Source organism: Photinus pyralis, unplaced genomic scaffold (genome assembly GCF_008802855.1).
Source record: "Photinus pyralis isolate 1611_PpyrPB1 unplaced genomic scaffold, Ppyr1.3 Ppyr1.4_LG2, whole genome shotgun sequence".
Lineage (NCBI taxonomy): Eukaryota > Metazoa > Arthropoda > Insecta > Coleoptera > Lampyridae > Photinus > Photinus pyralis.
In genome coordinates, this window is record NW_022170403.1 from 19566950 (window position 1) to 19577720 (window position 10771).

A 10771-nucleotide genomic window follows, 5' to 3' on the forward strand; every position below is an offset into this window, starting at 1 on the left:
AAAAAACCATTTCAAATGCAAATATCTCCGAAACGAATCAATAGAATTTAAAAAGCAAAGCAGATTAGTATTCACGATTAAATTGACTTTCAAATAATGTGCCATTTGCCATAGGATTCCATTTAAAATTTTAGGGGTTAAGCTCCCTACGTAGAGGGGTGAAGACTTGGGTTCGTGATTTGTATTCCAAAAGTTGTCCCCCTCGAATACAAAATTGACGTGTTCGAAGATTTTTCGAAATTTCTAAATTTAATACCCTAAACCTCTGTATACTTCTCGTTGGGCCACTCTGTATATAACAGAAACTATATACCTACAGGAAGCAACCTACTTACACTCTTTACTGCAACGTTTTCACTTCAATATTCATTTGACACTGTTATATTTTCTTTAAGGTCTAGGTCTTCAAATATTTCTTCTTTCTTGAATCCCTTAAAAATTCTCTTCACTTCTTTATTTTCATAACTGATTTTTATTCTTCTTATCGATTTTTCTTCTTTCTAATTATTCTCTGCTTCAAAAATCCGGTAGTATAAGTCTTCACTACTTCAGTACTGCTAACTTTCTTACTAATTTCTTCATTTGGTTTTAGTAATTTTTCTATTTCCCAAACTTCTTTTTCGTCTGCGTCGAATTCTTCTTCACCTAATAATTGTGCTAATGCAACCTCTTTTTTCTTCTTGTAACGTGTCGTTCTAACTTCTTGTTCATGTGCTTCCATTTCTTTCATCAAATACTCTTGTTCCAAATTGGCTATTCTCTTTTCTTGTTTCTCCTTGAGTTTTAAATTGAATTTTTGTGTTCTTAAAAGATCTTATTGAGCTATGATTAACCTTTCTTCTTTCTCTCTTCTTACAAAATTAACTTCTTGGGCTTGCTCCCCTACCCCCTCCAACTTCTTTAAACTGATCGCTTGACTCTTGATGATTTCTTTTGCTTATTCATCTTAAATTTTCTTCAACTGGTTAAATCTACAATTCGCCAAATTTTGTTGGCTTCCGGTGAAGCATATTCCCACCCTTGCAGATTATTGGTGGGGAAGTGCTGCTCATAGTAACTTTTCTTGATTCTTCCCATTTGTTTTTCAATTTGCCAATATCTGTATCGTGTTTTTTGTTCTTATCTTATTGGTTTTGCAATACTTCTTCGAGTTAACTTTTCTTCTAAAAGGCTGTGGGTCTCCTCAAAGCTTCGCCTTCTCGGCCTCCCGTTTTATTACTTCACCCCAGTCGAACAACACCGCCATTCAATTCTTACATCCTTACTGTGATCCAATAAGAATTAAAAATCAAACTAGTAACAGTGACAGTATCTATCCGCGATGGTCTATGGGGCACAGAGAAATATTTGGAACCATTTGCACAGTTATGATGGTTCTTTGTTGTGCTATATAACACTAATTATTCGTCAATAGGAACCTCGGGATTTTATATGGTCTCTGGAAAAGGTGACGACAACAATAACGGTCGAGACCAAGCTTCATCAGGTACCGAAACCCCAAGTGACGCAGGAAACAAATATCGCGAAATAAAATTAAATAAGCAATTCATCCGTAAGTACATCGTTATTAGGATAAGACGGTATGTATCGTCTTTATTTCAGTGTGTCTATTGCGTAGACTGGTTCTTGCCTTTTCAATAAGAGTTAACGTCAATAACATATTTAACCAAAGTGTCGGAAGTGATACTTTGTCAGTTATACACGGGTTGAAATCGATAAGTATAGCATGGGTTATTCTTGGGCATACGTGCTTGGTGGCTTTTAAGTATTCAGGTAAGTCCTTTAACCAAGTGTATTGTCTACACATGCTTGTTTGCAGATAACATGGAATATCGTAAGGTTGTTCATAAGGAATTCATGTTCCAAACGATACTGAACGCTACGTTTAGCGTAGACACATTTTTCTTTACAAGCGGGCTGCTGGTGTCCTTCCTTTATTTTAGAGCAAATGCCAAAGGGAAACTGGATCATCCTATCACTAACAAAATTAGTGGGTTTTGGTCAGGTTTCCTTCACTTCTTCGGCCTTATTATCTACAGATTTGCGAGGTTAGCTATCCGATCAAGTTCTGCCGAAGTAATTCGCGCACTTTCAGATTGACTGCTCCGTATTTGTTTGTAATTGGAGTTTTGGAGGTAACAATGAAATGGTTTTATTATAACTCGGTGTTTGAACCACCCACACTGGATCACGTTAACTGTCCCAATTATTGGTGGCGGAACTTGTTGTATATAAATACCTTGTTTCCTGTTAACGAGATGGTAGTTAATGTTAATTGCCTAACAACGTACTGTAGTAAATTTTTTAGTGCATGCTATGGAGTTGGTACCTATCCGATGACACTCAATTCTATATTGTAGGTGCCGTTCTTCTTATCCTAGCCGTAAGGTAGCGTTTATTAAATTAAAATTTAAAGCATTGAGGATAATAAGCAAATTTGTAGCCACTTCAAAAGCGCAGCTGCTCTTCTGCTACTCTTCGTTTTAAGTTCGTGGATGACTACGGGCTTCATCGCGTTTAGCAACAGTCACCTGCCAGGAGCCGATGACCCTTTAGCTCTTTTTGATAAGATCTACGATAAACCGTGGACACGATTAGGGCCTTACTTAATAGGAATGTGCGTAGGTTGGTTGCTTTTTAAAACCAAGTGTGAACTAAGAATGAATAAGGTAATTAAATCAAGTTGCTTTCTGTATGTAAGAGTTTATTTTAGCTTACGGTTATTATTGGATGGTTCCTTTCATCAATTATACTTCTGGCATTAGTCTACGGATTACACGAGATAAATTTGTCTCCACTGGCTGGTGCCGCATACAGTGCCTTGAGTCACTCAGTTTGGGCATTGGGATTGGCATGGATTGTGGTGGCTTGCACTACAGGATACGGGGGTAAGAAATTTGCGATCTAATTAAATCAATTACGCTATGTTTTAGGATATGTAAATAAACTACTCTCCGCAAGTGTCTTGTACCCGTTCAGCAGACTTACATACTGCGCTTATCTACTGCATCCAATTGCTCTCCGGGTAATGGTTATGAGTATGGATCAACCCTTGCATTTGGGCAAAGGAGTAATGCCTGTCTTGTTCCTGGGGCAAGTTGTCGCGTCATTTGTGCTTGCTTTTGCAGTATCGATAAGCTTTGAGGGACCATCGGTATCGATGCTCAGAATACTTACCAAATTAACACACAGTCAGGAAGGTAGCCGTTAATGTTTTATAAGTTAGATATAAAACATTTCAGTCATTATTATGTGTGATTGTACTTGATCTTATTATTGCATAGTTTTACATTTGTACAGTATTAAATATTTTTACTGAAAAATCAGGTATTTTGTAGTTTTCTTAACAATTCTTAGATACATTTTGAACTAGAGGAGGCTCGACTTCTAAAAGAACCTAAAATGGAATAAAGAGGAGATTTAGGAGTGACCTAGAAAGATTTAGAAGCTCTCCAATTGCATGTTTTGGGGGAAACACTTAAGAGACTTTGAAAATCATCATCAATATCTAACAGTGTTTCTGAGGGTGCATGCTGTTAATTCTTTCTCGAGCTTTTTAATATCTTTTCAAAGTGGTTAGACATTCTCTGTACATTTCTGGGGACAAAATGCGCTAAAAGAAGCGAAAGAACTCAGAAAAAAAACTGGAGCGAACCTAAGCACCATAGGAAGGTAATCGAATGATCTGTGGAGGCAATATAAAGCAGTATAGAAAGCTTCTAATATGTTATTGTATTTCAGACAGTTACCAATAGCACAGGGACCATCCATCGTTTTATATGGCCAACGTTCAACAAATTAGAGACAGGGTACTTTGTTTTAAGGGTTTAAATATCCTCTGAAACCCCAGCGTCAAGGCGTTGAGCCCGTCACCCCAAAACCACCCCCTAAGTGGGATAAAATCTACCTTTTTTGAAATTTTTCGTAATAACTCTAAAACGAAGCATTTTAAGAAAAAATGTCAAGAGAGGAAAATTGCAGAGAAGAAAATTTTTTAGATGTTGAGTGGCGCAGAGAAAATTTTCCGCAAATCTTTGAAGTAATCGAAATACTATTTTCTAATATTTCTGTAAAACGCCGGAAACTGTTCACTTAGAATGCCCACAACATGATGAATTCAATACTGCCTGCAAGGGGGCCTTCGAAGTGACCCCCGTAACTTTAAGCAACCAAATCCCAATCGTGGGCGTCTCGACTTTTGTGGCACCTCATTCTCCGTTTAGTTCGTACTTGCAGTTAGTCTTCCTGTGAAGAGTCAATATTATCCAAACTCTCCTTTCTATCACATTTTTGTAAATTTATTTGTAAAAAGGTAGCTTTTAATCTCACATTGGCCAGCTGGCTGGCAGCAAATGCGGATCCGTAGAAGAACGCTTGTGGAAATACGAGAGTGTACATACTACATGTACCTACCGAATCCGTGTAATTAACAACTTTATGGACGGAAGTACATGATCTGGGGTCGGCGACATCTGGGCGCCATCCCCGAATTAGTCTTAGTTATACTAACGTGGTGATTTTTAGTTTGTCCTATCTTCGTCTATAGTTTGGGTCCGATTGTTTTCAAATTGGTGTCATCGGAAAGATTTTGTAAACGCGCCCAATTTCTGCGTGGGGGAATTTTGTTTTTTTTCGTAGAGGCGAAATAAACCACCTTCGAGGGGTAGTCGACTTCGACCGCCCAAAAGTTGCCTTCCCTTGTGAATTTTGTCACGCGGTTTAAAATTTCCTAAAGCCCAAATCGCGGTCTCTCTTTCTCGTGTCGCCAATAGAAGCTAGAGCTAGAAGTGCCCCTAAAATTGAGTACTATTTTGTGGAGGATTTTTTAGCGCAATCCACCAAAATGCGAATTGCGGTTGAACGGGACGTAGGAAGTGAGCATCGACAAAGGAGATCTTACTGATGATGGAGTTAAAGTTTGCTAATAGAATATTGATCTGCCATACAAAAACGGGCTGAAGTCTCTTCCATAGAGGATATTGATAATTATTTATAAATAGATTTTTTTTATTTTTATTTTTTATTTTATTATCCCTCTCTTGTTTTGGGCCCTCAACAGGCATACGCCCAATTACTTACTGTACCTACTATTCTAACCGTCCTAATATTTTCAATTTTCATCCATAGACTTTTTTCAATGAATGTCTTTTTACCTCTGAGTCAGCGGTCGACAAAGACAAATCACCAATCGAACACAAATACACCATTTTGGCGAGGAGGATTGATTGACATTGAAACCTGTACTTTCAATGTTTGTAGAATTCAATTGATGTTCTCCAGAAACCTTATTTGTGGAGGACATTCCGCATCACCGTTTTTGGATGGTGCACTTCCCCTTTACATAATTCACAAAGAATCTTGCATGTTCAGTTTTAACATATAGCGTCATGAAACATATTTTCTATAAATATATATAATATAAAATAATAAAGGGAATCTGTAACTTTCCTCCCTTGTTATACAAATAGCTATTACGCCTACGATTTGAGTGAGGGTGGTTGCTTAGAGTAATGGGGGGGGGGGGATCAGTTCGTAGACCCCCTTACACACAGTATCGAATTCATCATGTTGTAGGCATGAACAGTTTCCGGCGTTTAATAGGAATATTAGAAAATACTTCCTATTTAGTCCAGTCAAATTACGGTTTGGGCTGGATGTTGTCATTTCACTCAACGAGACCAAGCGTATCCGATGTAAAAAAATCCATTGAATCCGAAAAGCATAGTCCCCCTGGCCGGAAACCGCCGGAACATATTGTTATAACAAAAAAAGAATAAGAAATGAGAAAATCTCGTGTTTTTTCGCATTTGACTTCGAATATCTCGTTAACTATTGCGCTGAGAGAAAGAATCAATAGAGATGAACTTGTTTAGAATAAAATTTTCTATAAGATACAGTTGGTCCGGAACGCTCATTTTCAATTGATATTGTTTTTTATGGCAAAATGTAAAAAATTAATCTCTAAAATTAACAGTTTGTTATTAACAAGTAAAATTCATCCGATCTTTTTGAAAATCCGTATTTAGTAACTTCGTTTGATAACAAAACAGTATGACAAACTCGATCACCGTAGGTTTCATAGTAATTGATTAACTAAATAAACAAGTAAAAAAACGGATGCTTTGTCTTTAAAACTGGGAGACTACAAGAGCGTTCCCAATTTTTTTATACATAGTTTAACACTAAAACAATCTTTTCCAATAATTGGCCCGATCATTTTTGCAAATCAACGGACTGTGGAAATAAATAGATACTTATTGTTATCCTCAAGATATATATCTTGGTTATCCTATAGATCGAAGTTAAACTTGCCGATGATAGGACATGGAAATTTTATTCAAAGAAGCGACGAAGTGCGACTTCCTACAAAATAACATTGGATAATTCTGATTTAGGTGTCTTGAAGAATGAAATTTACATGACCCATAAAATAGTCCTGAAGATCAATCATTTAGTTAATAAGATGGAGAAAACGAGAAGCGGCTGTAAATACAAAAATGTAACAATAAGCGAAAATTATTAATGGAACGAAGAATGAAAGAAAACGATGCTTTAGGGAAAAACTAGAAACCGATCACATTTTTAGACGAAACTTACATCCATTCATTATGTGGAGTGCTTGCTAGCAGAAGATGAAACTGGTGTATATAAAACTGACTGAAGCAGGAGGAAATGAATTGGAATGAATTGAAAATGCACATCGCATCATCAAATTGAAAAGCAAGTCGGGAAACGACATAAACCACGTTAAGAGATTGGAAGAAGAAATGTGGCAACGCCAAGGATTGTTAGATGAAGCTGTAGAAAATTTATATTTCACGTAAACACTGGTACATCAGACGAAGATTCTGAAATCATTGAAGAGGATTAAATACACACTGCTAGGTCAATGACTATATTTTGTTATTTTGGTTTGTAATGCTTGTGGGTACTAAATTTCTTTCTCCAGTTTCCAAACGTAGCCCTATAAAAAAATGCAAAATATAACAAGTTTAAATTTACCGCCAAACACTACTGCCACAGACTGTACTTCTAAAATACAGCGACACCAAACCATCGCCTTCTTGACGGACTTGTTTGCTTGGCTTGACTGTAAACAAAATTTCCAAAGGTGACTCGACAGCAACTCATTTTTGATTGCATAGTACATATAAAAGTAACCATTAGTCATTAAATTGTGTTTGACATTTCAGTGTGTACTGTCACTTTTTATCCCGCGGCACGTTTTGTAAGCGGTGGTTCCGTTGTTTTTCTGATAATTTACCGCAATTAGCGGAACTCACAAATGTTTGTGTGCTCCTTATGTCGTCAGCTACGCCTTCACCGAAGGTTTTCAAAATAGTGTACCCAAAATCGTCATGAAACCTTCATTTTCATGCCTACTTCATGGCAGAAAAGTGTTAGTTTTCATGACGGAGGCAGACCAGTCTACTTTTCCTGCTGCCTGTCACTTTACCGGCCGCACCTGTCACTTTACTGGTCGCACTTGTTACTTTACCAAAATTTAATCAATTAGCCCCTTGACCATTGTCTACCTATTGCTAAAATTGGAAAATTCGAAACCGTTAATGAGTTATCGTGTCCACAGAAGGACGGACGGACGGACGGACGGGCAGAAAGTCCAAAATCATAAACTCGCTTTTGTCGCTCGTTAATAAATAACAACATATATGTAACAAAATAACGTTTTATAAATTTTTACCCAAAATCGTCATGAAACCTTCATTTTCATGCCTACTTTATGTCAGGAAAGTGTTAGTTTCCATGACGGAGGCAGACCAGTCTACTTTTCCTGCCGCCTGTCACTTTACCGGCCGCACTTGTCACTTTACCGGCCACACTTGTCACTTTACCTGCCGCACCTGTCACATTGCTAAACGTCTATAATGGGCGCGTTCATAAGACACAACTGTTCTGGAACAGTTGCCGATACGTCTTATAATTACGTCGCTACTTTTACGCTCTTTACGGAGCAGTCGGCCATTTTCAGTAGCGCTACATACGTCAAAGTAGGGAACGTGACATAAGACCCCCAACTGTTACCGATACGCTACGAGGTAACTGTTGTGTCTTATGAACGAGCCCAATGACTCCTGTCATCACTGACAGATTGACGCGCAACATCGATCGTGGTGAAGTTACATTGTTGTGTTTGTTAGATTTCTCTAAAGCCTTCGACACTGTTAATCACTCTACTTTAATTACGAAACTAACATCTCTAGGATTCTCCAGGCGGGCTTCAAACTGGTTTAAAGACTACCTTTGTGATAGAAACCAACGAACGAAAATAGTGACTGATGGTAATATTTTGATTTCTGACTCCCTAAGCATTAAATGTGGTGTCCCGCAGGGTAGCATTTTACGTCCCTTGATATTCAATACATATATGTTTCTGATCTTCACCGATACATTAAATACAGTGACATACATCAGTATGCAGACGATATACAAGTTTTGAAAAATGTACCATTAAAGGGTCTCAATGGGCTCGTTCATAAGACACAACAGTTACCTCGTAGCGTATCGGTAACAGTTGGGGGTCTTATGTCACGTTCCCTACTTTGACGTATGTAGCGCTACTGAAAATGGCCGACTGCTCCGTAAAGAGCGTAAAAGTAGCGACGTAATTATAAGACGTATCGGTAACTGTTCCAGAACAGTTGTGTCTTATGAACGCGCCCAATGAGCATATTAATCAACTAAACTGTGACTTAATGGTTATTTATGAGTGGGCAACACTAAATAATCTTAAACTGAACCCTGCTAAAACTGTAATCATCCCAGTCGGTACCAAAAAAGGCATACAAAGATTTTTTCAAGAACAAACACAAGCTGTGAAAATAAATGGTGTCTGTGTAGAATTTGCAACCTCTGCGCGAGTCCTTGGTTTAACTCTGGATCGAACTTTAACCTGGGAACCTCACATTAAACTTATCTGCTCAAAATCATCACATCAACTGAGAACCTTATATAAGGCTAAAAATCTTTTGTGTACACACATTAAACTAAAGCTGGTAAAACAATTAATACTACCTCATTTAACATATGGTGATGTGTGTTATCAGGGACTCAAAAAACAATTGTCTTATAAAATACAAAAAAATCACTGTTTACGTTTTGCGTGTAATCTTAAACGTAGTGATCATATACAACCTATACTTAAACATCATAATATGCCAAATATGAGAACTAATCGAATATACTACATGCTAAGACTTTTGCATAAAACCATTCTTAATCGAATACCGCTTTATCTCTACACAAACTTTCGGGCACTCAGTAGTTTCCATTGTTACGGTACTAGGACTTCAAATATTTATATTCCTAAGGCTCAGACAAGCATTGGAGCATCGTCCTTTTATATACAAGCGGCTAAATTGTGGAACAAGCTGCCAGAAGATGTTAGACACACTAGGTCCTGTAATGGTTTCGATCGCAAGTGTTTTTGTTTGTTGCAGGACTCTGAACATGTTTTTAGCGCATTTTTGCAAAAAATTTTTTTTGTAAAAAGTAGCTTTTAATCTCTCACTTTGGCTGGCTGGCTGGCTGGCTGGCTGGCTGGCTGGCTGGCTGGCTAGCTGGCAGCAAATGTGGGCGCGTAGAAGAACTCTTGTAGAAAGGCAACGGGTGTACGTGTATCTACAGGGCCGTGAAATTTGTCAACCTTAGGGACATGGCTACATGATGTGGGGTTGGCGACATCTGGGCGTCATCCTCGAGCGTAGTATACTAACGTGAAGGTTTTTCAGTTTTTTTCCTATCTTCTACTACAGTTTTGGTCCGATTCTTTTCAAATTGGTGTCGTCGGAAAGATGTTGTAAACGCGCACAACTCCTGCGTGGCGGAATTTTGTTTTTGTCATAGGGGCGAAATTAACGACCTTTTGCGAGGCGCGCGCGCGTCTTCGAGAAGTAGTCAACTTCGGGCGCCTTTTACCTTCCGTTGCGAACTCACGCGGTTTAACTATTCGTAAATCTCGAATCGCTGTCTCTCTTTCTCGTGTCGCCAATAGAAGTGAATTGCGAGTGAACGGACGTCGGAAGTGGGTACCGTCAAAGGAAATGTGGTAGCCCCCGACACGATCTTCCTGATGGTGGAGTCAAATCTTCAAACGCGAATTGCGGGTGAACGGAACGTCGGAAGTGGGTACCGTCAAAGGGAATGTGGTAGCCCCCGACACGATCTTCCTGATGGTGGAGTCAAATCTTCAAACGCGAATTGCTGGTGAACGGGACGTCGGAAGGAGGTACCGTCAAAGGGAATGTGGTAGCCCCCGACACGATCTCACTGATGGTGGAGTCAAATCTTCAAACGCGAATTGCGGGTGAACGGGACGTCGGAAGGGGGTACCGTAAAAGGGAATGTGGTAGCCCGCGACACGATCTCACTGATGGTGGAGTCAAATCTTCAAACGAATTGCGGGTGAATTGCGGGTGAACACGATCTTCTTGATGGTGGAGTCAAATCTTTAAAAGCGAATTGCGGGTGCACGAGGAAAGTGGGAAGCGGTTAGTGAATGTAGTAGCCTTCGACAAGATCTGTTATTGATGGCTGAATCGAAAGTGGCTAATAGAATACTGATCTGCCACACAAAAATGCGCTGAAGTCCCTTCGATCTCAAACGAGGACTTTGATAATTTTTTTGATGTTTAATGTGTAAATTTATACGTAGAGAGCTATTATGTTTTCGTTTTTCTTGTTATACTGTTTTACTTACTTTTTACTTTTTTTTTTGTTATATTTACTTTGTATTTCATAATATTGTTAACTT

The 10771-nt window shown here is 38.6% G+C and overlaps 1 protein-coding gene across 2 annotated transcripts in view; it reads left to right on the forward strand.

Moving 5' to 3' along the window:
- LOC116164170 (nose resistant to fluoxetine protein 6) overlaps positions 1–3284 on the forward strand; it is a 31042-nt gene extending 27758 nt beyond the window's left edge. For both annotated transcript variants that reach the window (XM_031478310.1, XM_031478311.1), the window contains exons 6-13: positions 1415–1552; positions 1603–1773; positions 1820–2048; positions 2096–2261; positions 2309–2388; positions 2444–2669; positions 2714–2888; positions 2934–3284. In XM_031478310.1, coding sequence (XP_031334170.1) covers positions 1415–1552; positions 1603–1773; positions 1820–2048; positions 2096–2261; positions 2309–2388; positions 2444–2669; positions 2714–2888; positions 2934–3211 — 1463 coding nt within the window. In that variant the 3' untranslated portion in view covers positions 3212–3284. The remainder of the gene's footprint in view (positions 1–1414; positions 1553–1602; positions 1774–1819; positions 2049–2095; positions 2262–2308; positions 2389–2443; positions 2670–2713; positions 2889–2933) is intronic.
- The last annotated feature ends 7487 nt before the right edge of the window (positions 3285–10771 follow it).